Source organism: Saccopteryx leptura, chromosome 3, assembly GCF_036850995.1.
Source record: "Saccopteryx leptura isolate mSacLep1 chromosome 3, mSacLep1_pri_phased_curated, whole genome shotgun sequence".
Taxonomy (NCBI): domain Eukaryota; kingdom Metazoa; phylum Chordata; class Mammalia; order Chiroptera; family Emballonuridae; genus Saccopteryx; species Saccopteryx leptura.
The window spans coordinates 343,667,059-343,680,935 of NC_089505.1; the positions used below are offsets into that span (position 1 = coordinate 343,667,059).

Sequence of the window (13,877 nt, forward strand, 5' to 3'; positions counted from 1 at the left end):
GTCTTTCTTCAGGGCAAATCTCATTTTTGAAGGATTTGTTTTGACTGTAGCACTAAAATAGCCCAGCAGAAAATTCCTTTTTGTACTACGAGTACAGTGATGCTTCGAAGAGCTGAAGGATTATCTTTTCTGTCATTTTTCATTTGAAAAAGATTCAGAGGAATTTTCTGTCACTTTAGAACTGTTCTCAGCACTGTGTGTTTCTTTGAGCGATGAGGCGTTTTTAGTTCATTTTAACATTGGAAGAATGATTTTTTCTAAACAGAACCTGAAAGATGTGGTACTATGGAAAATTATTAAAATTTTTAATGAATAGTAAGGCTTTAAATATTTTCTCTTTAAGGCTACTTCAGTTGTAATAACCCCGCATTAAGTATGTTAATGAAATATTTTATGATGTATTCCTAGTTGGTATTAGAAATACTTTGGGAAATAATATAGGTTAGACACCAGAACTAGATAAATGATTTAAAATTCCATGTAATAATCTTAGTAATTTTTTTTAAAAGAAAAAAGAAAGTGATACAACTGAATTCATTTTCCACTTTTATGTATTGTGTGCTCCCTCTTCTTAGCACTTTCACGGCTTGGCTAGAAGTACTGGAGTTTTTTCCTTTCTTTGAATGCTTCTCATGCTTCCTTGTACTTTTTTTTTAACCTTTCACATCATCAAAATAAGGGTAAACCATGATGATGTGAAAGAATTAATGTAGTATAGCTTCTCATCCAACAAGAGTACAGTCCTAGAACATGTATTGATTGAAAATACATGTTCTTCAGGTTTGGTAAGAAATCTGTTAAAGATAGGAAATAGTGTAGCCACATTTCATTTCTGTATAGAATCATAAGTCGCCGAGCATTGCTGCGTTTTAGTTATCTGCTCCAGTAGAACTCTATTTTCCAACTTAAAAATGTCAATGATGGCTGTTTCCTATGTTTTATTTTCTAATGTTACTGTGTTTTATACATTAAAATACAATTAATATGAAAAAGTAAGTTCCAACAATAGGGATTGTATAGGAGTTTGTTTTGATTTAATCAATACTTTTATCATTTTAAGAATATCTGAGATCTTTTTCAGCAAAGAAAAGCATTTATTCTTTTTAATGTATGAAATTGATCTAATTTAAAACATTTATTTGTGAACAAATTAACTTCTAAATTTGTTGTTTGGTCTAACAAGATAAAAATTTCACTATTTAGAACATAAAAACAATGAAGTCATTTTTTAAAATAATGGTAACCTATTTAGTGAAGCAAACACACACCAATGAAGTTATACTTTTTATTGTATGATTCTTTAAATTAAAATTTTAGCACTGAGGAAGTTTTCTTAGTAATTTTTTGGCAAATTTTATGTTTACCATGAAAAAAATAATCCCACATGTTTTAAATAGCACACATAAAAAAGCACACTACTTGGGTCACTTTTGTCCATCAGCAGAAATAGAGTTTGCATGGAACAACCACCGTTTACACAGAAGTATGAGTTTATCATTCATTACCTTTCTTTATGTACTGGATGAGAAAAATGTCTTCTTAAAGATAAAAAATCTTTTTATATAAAGGATGGTATTAGAGCATCCTTTGCCTTCTAAAATCCTAAGTTAAAGCTTTAGCCCCCTTTTCTAAGGTTTAAAATTTAATTTCTCTCAAAAGGCTAAAATTTCTGAGAGCATGTTGCAACTTTATATTAATATGCTGCTGCTGTTTGCTTCTTTAGATTACTACGAGGGAAGACATCAATTCAAAGCAGGCTGCTCCAGTGAAAGCAGCAGACCTGGACTCGGAACCCTTCCGACCCAATCTGAGTGACCCCAGTGAACTCTTACTGCCAGATCAGATTGAGAAGGTAGGACACCCTCCTCTGTGTGCGTTTCTGAGTAAAGGAGCTTTTTTTAGTTGTTTTGGAAATGAAGAAACAGGTTTACTGCTACTGGTCTTCCTCTCCCATGAAGAAAAGGAAACACAATATAGCAAACTAGTATAATAAAAGCTACTAGGAGGTTTAGGTAAGCAAACATTTAAAAATTAACAATAGCAATTTAGATGAGCTATTACAATAGCCAATGTTTAATTTCCTACTGTGTGCTAGTTATTTGCTTTATGCGGATTATTTTACGTAATTGTTAAAATATCTATGGGAGTTGAACACTTACAGGTGCCTTTTATAAGTGAAGAAACTTGAGCGTAGAGGTTAAGTAATTTGTTAAAGTCACACATATATGAAGTATTGAAGCTTGATTTCTAACTGATAGTCTGCTTCTAGAGCCCATTATTTGAGAGGTTATTAATAATCAATCTAACAGTCAATTTAATATTTTTGTTAATTCAAGACAGAGGAGACTATAAGTAATTCATGTCTCTTGTCTCTGTTCTAATTTGTATCTTGTTCAGCGTGATTCTTTTCCTACTGGACAGTTTTATTATTTCATCCTAAGAAATACATAATTACTCTTTAAGCATCTCAGTATCTTGAAGAATGATGATTTCTACTGATATTTTTGTAGCCTACATTTTATAAAGTACCATTCAATTCTAACTGGCATTAGTATCTTACAAACTGACATAAGCTAACAAGTAAATTTTAACATTTTATTTTTCAAAGCTTACCAAGCATCTTCCACCAAGAACAATCGGCTATCCCTGGACTCTTGTCTATGGCACCGGGAAGCATGGCACCAGCTTGAAGACCCTGTATCGAACAATGACAGGTTTAGACACCCCAGTGCTGATGGTGATTAAAGACAGTGATGGACAGGTATGACAATAACTACACAGACACTTTGCCTTTCAAGAGATGATAGTAACAGTAACTTCTGGCATATTCTTTTGATTAAAATAATTTTGTTAATACATTTGATTAAGTTTAACTGGTAACTATTAAGTACTTTTAATATGCAGGGCAATGCTGACTGTTCCAGAAGGTAGATATGAGCATGAATAACTTTTGGAGAGTTCCTGCCTCCAAAGGAATTATAGTAGAAAAGAACATTTAACTCTCACAGTGTCTCTAATGCCAAAAACAAAATATATGCCAAGTGTTAAATACCTAGAAAAAACAGAAGAGATACTTAGAGTAAGAGTTGTTCATATCTATTTGGGATAGATGAGAAGTGAGGTTCGCAGAAAGGGTGTAGGTAAAGTTTTTAAAGTTGAAGATAATTGGGCCCTTGCCAGTGATTCAGTGGATAGAGCATCAGCCTGGCACATGGATGTCCTGGGTTTGATTCCCAGTCAGGGCAAACAGGGGAAGAGACCATCTGCTTTTCCCCTTAAGGAGTTGAATCAACTTTCTCAAGGTTATACAGCCAATAAAAGATATTTGCAGTAATGAAAATGAACTAATGTTACATACCTTAGCATAGATAAGTGTCATAAACATAATATGAATTTAAACACTAAAGAATAACTTTCTAATGATTTCATTAATAGAAGTTCATAAATGGGGGGGGGGAATCTATAGTACTGTCAGGCCAGTGGCTTCCTTTGGGAGGGTTGGGGCTGGAGTGCAGAGGAAGCACAGGGGAAGTTTTGGAGTACTAGTAATATTCTGTTTCTTGTCTGAATGAAGGTGACGTGAGACTTAACTTTGTGATAATTCAAAAAGAGCTGTCCATTTATATTTTCTGTTTATACATATATACATAAATACCTTTAATGAGAAAGTCTATTTTAAAAATTAAGACTCTGAAAACAGAATGCCAGGAAAGATGGTGACTGCAGAGATCATTTGTCAAACCCTCTACATTCCATTTATGATGTAGAGACTTAGACCCAGAGCATTGAAAAGACTTGTCCAGGTCTCTATTCATTCAGTCTTTTTGAAAGGTATCTGCTGTGTGTCTTATACTATGTAAGACCCTGACCTTATAGGGCCAAGCAATTCAGATCCAAGGGCTTCCCTCATGGAGTTCAGTATCTAGTGAAGAGAAGGATAGCATACTTTTTTAGAAGTTAATGTTTCCCTTTACTGAAGGGATTTTGCCTCCTTGATTGCTACCCTCCCACAGCAGGATGTTACTCCTATTTCACATTCACTGTGCATATAAGCCCTCCTGAAATGTGTGAGCTACTTTTTAACACTGCTTAATTGTTATAATAAACATCTTTTTAGATGTTGAAACTAGGAAAAAGCTGTTTTCCTACCAATAAACTATGTGATTTGTACTTGGCATTAATATGAATTTTATAGCAACTGATTATGTTTCCTTTTTTAAGTACAAATATACTGCTCACAAAAATTAGGGGGTATTTCAAAGTGATTATGAAGCTATAAAATATCCTCTGATTTTTGTGAGCAGTATAGATAAAACTGTACTGATTATTTTTTAATTTTGTGTCTAACTTAAACATATATAAGGGGACAATGCTTAATGAAACAAATTAATAGTCATATCCTTGAATATGCCTTTTTTATTCTTAGGTTTTTGGCGCACTAGCATCTGAGCCATTTAAAGTGAGTGATGGCTTTTATGGTACTGGAGAGACCTTTGTTTTTACATTCTGTCCACAGTTTGAGGTAAGCAGAGTTATTCCAACATTCAGTTTATAAAGAGATGGCATAATGAAAGGAACATGTACTTTGAAGTCTTGTGCACTTGCATTTAACTCATTTCTGTCTTCTACTGAGTGAAAACAGCACTTTTTTGATAATTTTGAGCTTCAGTTTTTCTGTGGATAGAATGGGGACCATAAAATATAACAGAGTTGTTTAAAAATTAAATGAGACTCTTGGCTCTGGCCGGTTGGCTCAGTGGTGGAGCATTGGCCTGGCGTGTAGATATCCTGGGTTCAGTTCCCGTTTGGGGCACACAGGAGAAGCAATCATCTGCTTCTCTACCCCTTTACCTACCTCTTCTTTCTCTCTCTCTCTTTCTCTCTTTCTCTCTCCCTCTTTGCCTCCCGTGGCTGTGGTTCTATTGGTTCGAGTGCATTGACCCTGGGCGCTGAGGATGGCTCTATGGAGCCTTATCTTCAGATGCTAAAAGTAGCCCCATTGCAAGCATGGCCCCAGATGGACAGAGCATCGGCTCCAGATGGGGGTTGCCAGGTGGATCCTGGTCAGGACATATGTGGGAGGTTGTCTTTCTGTCTCCCCTCCTATCACTTGGAAAAGAAAAAAATAATAAATGAATGAATAAAAAATAAAATAAAAATGAAATGAGACTCTTATAAGTATAACACTTGGCATGGTGCATGACACACATCATTGGCTAAGAAAGGATTATTCCCCATGATCATTCTGTTTATGAACTGTCGTGAAATTTTTAGACACTTTTAATGACTAAATAAGCTTAATAATGTACATCTTAAAAAGGTAAAGAATAAATTATTTGTGTTTAATTCAAAAGTTACTACCCAGTTTTTTTTCTTTATTGTGGCTTGACTAACTTAAATTGCATACAGTCTAATGCCAATCAGACCTGAAATATAAAGGTATACATGAATTTTAGTGAATGTGTGATTCTGTTTAAAACATTGAGTGCAACCTCAACATCTCAGATACGTTAGGTTCAGTATGGCAGACCTTTACTAAGAGAGGAAATGACAGTCTTGAAAAAAGAAATTAACAGATTTGATGAAAAAAAAAATCAGTGGTCTTTAGGAAAAGTTTCTATAATAAACAAAATAGGAAGGATTTGATAGAATAGAAGCTTTTCTAACAAACTTGTACTACCTGGCCCACCAAAGTAGCCAGTTCTTTCCCTTTTCTTCCTTCATATAACCTATCAACTCATGCTTACAGCCACCTGGAAGCTTCTTGTTGTTACAAAAAGTTAAGCTTCAGTTGTATTTAATCTCAAAACTTTTTATGCTGTTTCTACCTGATAACTGTTAAAATGTAACCAAATGTTATATAACTATGAAAAGGTGACTGTTGAGGTTTATTTTATTGAAAACTATAATGCATATTTTGGAAAAACATGATAATGGCAAGCTGCTAAAAATTGCTATTTGTATTAGGGTTAGGTAAAACTCCCCTGAAAGGGTTAGAAAAAATATTTAGGGGTATTGACATCTAGAAGTCTTCCCCTTGGATTTCTCAAGAATTTGTATGTTCTCACTTCTCTTTAAAGAAATTGAAACTGGAAATCATAAACATGTGTTAGGGCCTTATATAAGAATGATGAGGCTCTGGCCACTTGGCTTAGTGGCAGAGTGTCAGCCCTGCATATGGATGTCCCAGGTTCAATTCCCGGTCAGGGCACACACAAGAAGCACCTATCTGCTTTTCCACCCCTCCCTCATCACGCTTCTCCCTGTCTCTCTCTGTCTCTCATCTCTTCCTGCAGCCATGGCTCAATTGAGCAAGTTGGCCCCAGGCGCTAAAAAATGGCTCTGGTTGCAATGGAGCAAGGGCCTCAGATTGGCAGAGCATTTCCCCCTAGAGGGCTTGCCAGGTAGATCCTGGCCAGGGCGCATGTGGGAGTCTTTCTCAGCCTACCCTCCTTTCACTAAAATGATAATAATAATAATAATAATAATTAAATAAATGCTGCTGCTGATGATGATAGTCAAATATATACCCAAAAAAATGACTAACTTAACGTACCTGAGATGTTGGGGTTGCACTCAATGTTTTAAACAGAATCACACATTCACTAAAATTCATGTATACCTTTATATTTCAGGTCTGATTGGCATTGAATCTATATCAAAATATAATATTATCAAATTAATGTACATTTTTGTTTAACGTTAAAAATCAGGGACCATCCAGGCCCTGGCTGGTTGGCTCAGCGGTAGAGCGTCGGCCTGGTGTGCAGAAGTCCCGGGTTCGATTCCTGGCCAGGGCACACAGGAGAAGCGCCCATCTGCTTCTACACCCCTCCCCCCCTCCTTCCTCTCTGTCTCTCTCTTCCCCTCCTACAGCCAAGGCTCCATTGGAGCAAAGATGGCCCGGGTGCTGGGGATGGCTCCTTGGCCTCTTTCCCAGACGCTGGAGTGGCTCTGGTCGCAACAGAGTGACGCCCCGGAGGGGCAGAGCATCGTCCCTGGTGGGCAGAGCATCGCCCCCTGGTGGGCGTGCCGGGTGGATCCCGGTCGGGTGCATGCGGGAGTCTGTCTGACTGTCTCTCCCCGTTTCCAGCTTCAGAAAAAAAAAAAAAAAATCAGGGACCATCCATATCTGTGTTTTAAACTGATTTTCTATTTTCTTCAGCTACTTTCATTAACCATACAATTTTTAATATGTGTATAGTCAGAAAAGAGATATATGCAAAGAGATTGTAAGATTTGAGGAATTAGAATTGAATATGTTCCAGTAGATCATGAGCTTTTAAATTTAGTCAAACACTGAAACCCAGAGCACCATAACCTTCTGCCCAAACTTTTTGTTCTTGTTCGTACTTCTCTTAATATCCGTCTAGGCTTTGCTAACTAGCTGGGATTTAGGAGAACTAACTCTGTTTTGTGACCATTTTCATTTGCATATTTAAAGCTTTGTGCTTTGTTTTATTTCTGTAGGTCTTTAAGTGGACAGGAGATAATATGTTTTTTATCAAAGGAGACATGGATTCCCTAGCTTTCGGTGGTGGAGGGTAAGTCTCAACATTTCATCATGAGATTAAGAAAATTTTAAATTTTATTTGTGTTATTTATAAAATGTTACCATTGGAAAATTTTGACACTAGAATCCCAATTTGTATATCATAACTAAGAAAATATAATTTATTTGCAAAAAGGTCTATAAGTGAAGTATTTGAAACCATTGGTAGAATATTTATTTATTCATTTTAAAATGCTATTTAGTAGATTATCTTTTGATTAAAACCCATCCTGTTATTAGAGTACAACGACCCCTTAGTATTTGAAAAAGAAATATACTAATATCTTAGGATATATCCAGTTTTCAAATATCTAGTGGTTTGTTATTTCTTCCGATGTATATACAAAAAAGGCCCAGCTGTTTTCATGTTATTCTACTGTGGAGACTATTTGGACATTCTACCGTTGGGACAATAATAGAGGTTGGTTTTTTTTTTTGTAAAAAGTTTTAGTGACTCCTCCCACCTCAAGTTTTCAAGGTTTTAATTCTTGTTTGTTTTGTTTTTAATAGTATGACTTAATTAGTGATTTGAGCCTGACCAGGCAGTGGCGCATTGGACAGAGCTTTGAACTGGGATGCAGAGGACCCAGGTTTACAACCCGATTTGAGCTCATCCGGCTTGAGTGTGGGGTCACTGGCTTGAGTGTGGGGTCACTGACTTGAGCGAGGGATCATTGACATGACCCCTTGGTTGCTAGCTTGAACCCAAGGTCTCTGGCTTAAGCAAGGGGTCACTCGCTTGGCTGTAGCCCCCCAACACCCCCAGTCAAGGCACATACGAGAAAGCAATCAATGAACAACTAAGGTGCCACATTGAAGAGTTAATGCTTCCCATCTCTCTCCCTTCCTGTCTGTCCCTATCTGTACTTCTCTCTGTCCGTCTCTGTCTCTGTCAAAAAAAATAATAATAATAATTAATGATTTGATTTGATTCTTTTGACATAGCAAGCACTATGAGAAACTTTGTTTTCTTATTCTGGTATCCCAGCTTCATTTATGATGTTTGGACGTAGCTTGCTCTCCTCCCTCCCAGCCTTAACTTCTCAAATGGTGCTTAGCAAACAGATACCAGCTTCTTTCTTTGCTGTTTCTCTCTATCCTTCAACATCAGACATATGTTTGCTAAATAATCCCCAAATTTATAAAAGTGTTTTCTCACGGTTGAGGATATTCATTCAGGCCACGGGGTCTTATTATCCTTTAAGAATATTCATCATTTTGAGTGATTCTAGCAAATTCTGTCACTACTGTCTATAGAAAGGTGTTTGGAAGACATGATTTCAGTGAATAATAAGTAACCATGATTAGTTTTTGTATAGACTTCTGTAGAGGACATAACCAGGTAACTAAAAACTATGTTATCTTGCCTGACCAGGCAGTGCCACAGTGGATAGATCATCGGACTGGGACACAGAGGACCCAGGTTTGAAACCCTAAGGTCACTGGCTTGAGCACAGGCTCATCCTCCTTGAGCGCAGTCTCACTAGCTTGAGCGCGGGGTCATTTGCTTGAGCGTGAGATCATAGACATGAACCCACGGTCACTGGCTTGAAGCCCGAGGTCGTGGCTTGAGCGCGGGGTCACTCGGTCTGCTGTAGCCCTCCAGTCAAGGCACATAGGAGAAAGCAATCAGTGAATAACTGAGGTGCCTCAATGAAGAATTGATGCTTCTTATCTCTCTCCCTTCCTGTCTGTCTGTCCCTCTCTCTGTTTCTCTCTCTCTGTCTCTTTCACAAAAACAAAACTATGTTATCTTTAGTTGTTGGATTTGGAATCAGCACACAACGTTTACATGTTCCAATTGCACCTTTTGTTTTTTGGTGGGGAGGTACAGTCATTCAGCCCTACCAAAATGGTAGTCTAACATGTGATTTTGTTAGCTCTCCAGGGAGGTCTCACAAGCAAACGGCTTATAATTTTAAGCTGTTGTGGGTGACTTGAGTCTTTGAAAATAACATACAGGATATCAGTAGTTGTCAGCCGGAACTTGATTTTAATTATACACCACCATACCAGCAAACTAAACTAACCTTTGGCTAATTTGATAATAAATGAAAACAAGTTACTGTCTTTAAAGAAAAGAGTACAGGCTCAGAAAATTGGAGCTGCAGGAACTTGATATTTCAGAATTCCAAATAGAAGTCTAGAAGAAATCAAAATCGTAATGCAGATAGACTGAATGTAGGCTTTGGAATCAGATTCCAACTTCAACATACAGTACGTGTGGGACCTTGAGCAACTTAAGTCTGATGTTTCCTAACTATGAATTGGAGATTGAACCCTTATCATTATTAACCCTACATTTTATTATAGATAATGTGAAACTTGTCTGCCTCTAAGAAACTCACGTTAAAGATAGGGTGAGGCAAACATAGATTTCTAGTTGTTTGTAGATTATACAGCAGTGAATGAATAATAATATAGGGATAAACTGTGTTTCCCATATTCACAACAGTAGGCCTGCTTTTGCGCCACCTGTGGTTCTCAGGAATGGCTCTGTTGTTGAGCCAGACTCGCAGTATCTCACTCCACATGGTCCTCTGGTCTGGGCTGCAGAGGCCCACAGTTTTTGAGCTGTTCTAACTGAACTGTGAGGTTTTAATTTGGTTGAGTTGTTTATTTTTATTGTTTATTTGCTTGTTTTTAACAAGTCATGTTGCAAACTGCCTAAGCAGGTCAGACATCAGACATTGTGGTTTTTCTGTCATTCTTTTTCTTTTTTTAACATTACCTAAGTTATATATCATTGATGATATGTCCTATAAAATCTGCTTTTTATCACTCATTTTTTGTCATCTTTATTTTGAAATGACTGACAAGAAATCTTACACCATTCAGAAAAGTAGGTTTTATACTTGTGAGCACATGAAACACAGAGTTTATTCTTAAATTTTTATTCATTAATTATTGTATTATTTTCCATGTGGACAACTGTAAACCTAATTTTGCCACATCTTGTATATTAAAACCATAGAATTAAGATAAACCCATAATACCAGCCAAAGAATTACAGAGCAGTACTTGTCTCACAAGTTAATTCTATATGAAGTTAATTTTAGAGCTTTCATTTTATTCCTTAATCTGTATAGTAATAGTGATTTTATAATGGATATTAACAAAAAATTACCTTGTATCAGTGTGGAAAAGAATAGAGGTTTGGAAAATTTAATTATTTTAGAATTGTTGGTTATTGAAATGTCTCATTTAAATTATTTCACAGTGTCTTCGGTTATTATTTTACAACTCGGGGCATAAATATTAAGAGGTTATTGTTAAAACTGTTTCGTGTATTGCAGGGGAGAATTTGCCCTTTGGCTGGATGGAGATCTCTACCATGGAAGAAGCCATTCCTGTAAAACATTTGGGAATCATACACTTTCTAAGAAAGAAGATTTCTTTATTCAAGACATTGAAATCTGGGCTTTTGAGTAAATATAATGCTGTCTTGCAGGATAATGGCCCAAACTTGACATGGACAAGCATTGTTTGGAACGTTCAGGAAGCAATACAGTGTAACATGTTTCTTGTGCTTTAAAATTAGTCTGTATCACCATTTATTAGTATAATTTTGGAATTTATTTTTAAAATCATGTTTCTGTCCCAGCATTCTTTAGGTGTAGACCCCAGTATGGGTCCATGCCGTATAAAACCTTGGGTTTTGTCAAAATTTGGCAGCATTTTGGTCATAATGCTCATTTCCAATCTGCAATCTCTTAGTCTCCTAAAAGGATGGTGCTCTTTTGTTAAACCTGTTTGGTTTATTATTTTTAAAACTGTATTGATTGTTTTACTAGATCAGTCTAATTAGGGCATTGAGGAAATGAAGACTAAATACTGCAATTTCCATGAGGTTGGCACAGGTGAATGTTAAACATGCTCGACTTAGTCATTCTTAAGAAGGAAAAAACATGCCAAAATAATGCATGCTCCACAGACCCCGAGTTCTAGGTTTAATTCACACCACATTCTCAGTACTAATTTTGCAGGTCGTCTCAGTTTCATTTCAGTGAAAATGAAATTTGAGAAGAATTCTGGTTGAAATAGACTGCAGTGAACATGATCTGCAGGTTTGGGCCTATGCTTTCATCATCGAATTAACTGATAAAGAGTTATAAAATGACAAAGGAGAATGAGAACCTGACAATTCTACTGGATTTATTAATATTCTACTTATATATTCATAGCTTAGCAGGGCATTATAAGTACAAAAACTATGAAACAGATGCATATTTCTTTCAACGTTTGTATCAGGTATACTGTTTTATAGTTCTTTTGTTTTAGCCTTATTGCACACCAACTCCCAAAATGTAGGTTCCTATTCAAGAGGAAAAAAAAATTGTGATATTTTTTGAGTGGTATATGTTATTAGTTACCATTAGCATTTGCTGTTATAAAAGGGCAATGATAATAGTAGACAATATTGTAACTCTGTAGACTTGTTGAATATGCAAACTTACTGTCACGTGACCTCAAAAAAAAAGATAGAATATACTAGTAGTTCTTATCCTCTTTTGTAGGAAACCAGTAATATAAGCCATTACTTCAATAATTCATCAGTTAATTTCAAAGCTTCATGTTATGCAAACAAAATCCTGCTGTTATACATGTGACAGTGACTTTGTGCTGAAATTTCAGCTATTCCAGATAAACATTATTGTATATTGATTAAGATAATTGTATATTATCTTGTAAATTAATGTTTAAAGGTAGTTTGTTCTTATAGAAAGTGTTGATTGCCAGGTTGCTTATAGCACTTTAAATTATTCTAAAAATGAAATTATAAGCCAAATATGTTGGTTTAAGTAGTTTTAGTTGTATAGCACTTGAATATATTTAGACCTTTTGAAAATTTAATTATCTAAAGAAAGCATAATGCTAATGGTAAAGAAAATCTGATGTTCTATTTAATATGCTATTGCTGAATATGACTAGAAATGCAGGGCATCATTTTCTTGTCTATGTAAAGCTCTCATTATAACTTAGTAACAGTATATAGATTAAATGTTTACAAATAGGGAATTGTAAATAAATATATTGGGTTTCCCCCCATTGGTCTTCCACAGCAGTATTATTGTCTTTGTGGAGTTGACTAATCAAAAAAAAAATCCTGTATTGGATTTCAATTACAATAAGGTCATAGTGGTGTATACCAAATAAAATTAAATACATAAATACAAACTTGAGTTCGGATTTATTAAAAATCAATTTATTTTTTATATCTAAGAAGTCTGATTAAACATATTACTATCTTTTAGATGTAAAAACGCTTCTAATGACGGTGGTGGTGGTGGTAGTGATGGAGGAATGCTTTCAAATAGAGGGAGCAACATAGTTTAAAAAATGGGAGAGTAAGAGGGCACTTGACATATAGAAAAGTGCAAGTAATTTGATACTTTTACATTATATTTTGTTTTGTTTTTTTGATGGGGAGTGCGTAGTGAGGTATGACTAATGTCATAAAGAGGTTTGTTGCTGTGTGCAGTGCCAAGAAATTATTATTTTTTTATTTCATAGGAGTAATTAAGAAAATGTGAGTAGAGGAATGACATAATCAAATTTGCACTTTATGAATATGTCTGAAAATAGATTGGTGGAGAGAAAAACTAGAGACAAGCCCCAAGTCCAGTGGGAAAATATTGAGGCCTGAAGAAGAATAGAAGCAGTGGTGATGAAAGAAGAGGCACAGATTTGAAAGAGATTTAGGGAGTAGGAGAGGTATGCCTTCATCCTGCACCCTACCCCTCTAGCACTGCACCTTTCCTTCCCATCTAGTCTTTTCCAGTCCGGGATTCCGGCCGCCTTTCAACCAGTACGCATTCTGACTCCCTTCCCGTTTTAGTCCTTGCCCAGGCTTTGCCCCCACCTCCCAACCCCAGACCACCAGGCAAGACTCTGCCCTGGAGTCAGTTGTCCTGAAGGAGCATGGTTTTGGCTCAGGAAACTGCTTCCTTGGCAGTAGAACTGAATTTCTGAAGACTGTTCTTCAAAAATCTTCAGATTCTCTACTTCTGCTAAAATGTCTTTGAAATTTAAAAATGCAAAACAGATCAAAGGCCTTGATAGTAATGAGTAAATTGAATTTACCAAGTTGGCCACAGACTCCCTCTGTTGTGAATCTTGGTAAGGCCTTCCAGATATATCCCCTCCTATGTATGTGAAAGAATTATCAAAGATTGCAGTTGATAGCCTGAATCAGCATACACGGGGCTTTATTCATCCATCACTTGTGAAAGGTCTATCTTGCTTGTAAGAAAAGATTTAGCAAAGTCAAATCTATCCAAATAAAGAAATTCTTGTGACAGTAGGATCATATGGCTCTCTTTTT

The 13,877-nt window shown here is 36.1% G+C and overlaps 1 protein-coding gene across 2 annotated transcripts in view; it reads left to right on the forward strand.

The window, feature by feature from the left end:
* The window catches only part of OXR1 (oxidation resistance 1), a 507,670-nt gene extending 496,465 nt beyond the window's left edge, over positions 1–11,205 (forward strand). For both annotated transcript variants that reach the window (XM_066379348.1, XM_066379349.1), the window contains 5 exons: positions 1,724–1,852; positions 2,609–2,761; positions 4,427–4,522; positions 7,471–7,544; positions 10,849–11,205. In XM_066379348.1, the coding sequence (XP_066235445.1) occupies positions 1,724–1,852; positions 2,609–2,761; positions 4,427–4,522; positions 7,471–7,544; positions 10,849–10,984 (588 nt within the window). In that variant the 3' untranslated portion in view covers positions 10,985–11,205. The remainder of the gene's footprint in view (positions 1–1,723; positions 1,853–2,608; positions 2,762–4,426; positions 4,523–7,470; positions 7,545–10,848) is intronic.
* The last annotated feature ends 2,672 nt before the right edge of the window (positions 11,206–13,877 follow it).